General features: G+C 48.1%; 1 protein-coding gene across 1 annotated transcript in view; it reads left to right on the top strand.

Annotated features, from left to right (window-relative positions):
• The window catches only part of LOC101856234 (proton-coupled amino acid transporter 4), a gene marked incomplete in the record, with an annotated part of 12,303 nt that overhangs the window by 7,920 nt on the left and 3,242 nt on the right, over positions 1-1,141 (top strand). Inside the window, 1 exon segment of the mRNA XM_013090291.2 lies at positions 608-786. Coding sequence (XP_012945745.2) covers positions 608-786 — 179 coding nt within the window.

Below are 1,141 nucleotides of genomic sequence, written 5' to 3'. Positions count from 1 at the left end.
AGAGCAGGAAAGGAGGTGAAAGGAGACAATTTTTTAGAGAAGAAAATTTTTCGGTCGCTACCCGGATTCGAACCCAGGACCTTTGAATGAGAGGCCAACACCTTAACCTCTAGGCCACGAGAACCCCGACCCCTCCTTGTTCCAAGGGTGGTTGAAAATGCTAATGTACGAGCGTATGTTTATTTTTTACAAAACTCTCTGCTATAAGACAGCAAAGCGTAGGTCAAAGACTTGATAAGTGTTAAGTTTTTTCCCTTTCGTCACGATATATTTCTATGTCCAGATTTTGCCTTTTCTCCTTACGTCACAATCTATTTCTGTGTCCTGGTTGGTGGGTGCTCGGGTGTGGTGTGCTTCTTCTTTCATATGAAACCTCTATCGTCCTTATCTCCCCCTCCTTCTTTTTTATGTTTGTTACTCTCTTGTAACACCTCTAATCTTCTGGCGCTCATATAACCTTATGCAGTTGCGAGCGCTGTAAAACCTCTACTAAAACTAAAAAACTAACAAACTGTCCAGGTTTTGCGTTTTCTCCTTATGTCACAATATATTTGTGTGTCCAGGTTTTGCGTTTTCTCCTTACGTCACAATATATTTGTGTGTCCAGGTTTTGCCGCTAGAGAACAACATGAGGAAGCCGGAGGACTTCACGGGCTGGTTCGGCGTGCTAAATCTGGGGATGGTGACCACCGTGTGTATGTACCTGGCCGTCGGCTTCTACGGATACCTCCAGTTTGGCAACACGGTGCTGGGGAGTGTCACTCTGAATCTGCCGGATAATAACTGGTGGGTGTTGTGGGAGGTTAACTGGTGGGTGGAGGATAACTGGTGGGTGTTGTGGGTGGGAGGTTAACTGGTGGGTGTTGTGGGAGGTTAACTGGTGGGTGTTGTGGGTGGGAGGTTAACTGGTGGGTGTTGTGGGTGGGAGGTTAACTGGTGGGTGTTGTGGGTGGGAAGTTAACTGGTGGGTGTTGTGGGTGGGAGGTTAACTGGTGGGTGTTGTGGGAGGTTAACTGGTGGATGTTGTGGGTGGGAGGATAACTGGTGGGTGTTGTGGGTGGGAGGTTAACTGGTGGGTGTTGTGGGTGGGAAGTTAACTGGTGGGTGTTGTGGGTGGGAGGTTAACTGGTGGGTGTTGTGG

This window comes from Aplysia californica, unplaced genomic scaffold, assembly GCF_000002075.1.
Source record: "Aplysia californica isolate F4 #8 unplaced genomic scaffold, AplCal3.0 scaffold01205, whole genome shotgun sequence".
NCBI classification, from domain to species: Eukaryota; Metazoa; Mollusca; class Gastropoda; order Aplysiida; family Aplysiidae; genus Aplysia; species Aplysia californica.
This window is presented reverse-complemented; position numbering and strand designations above follow the sequence as displayed.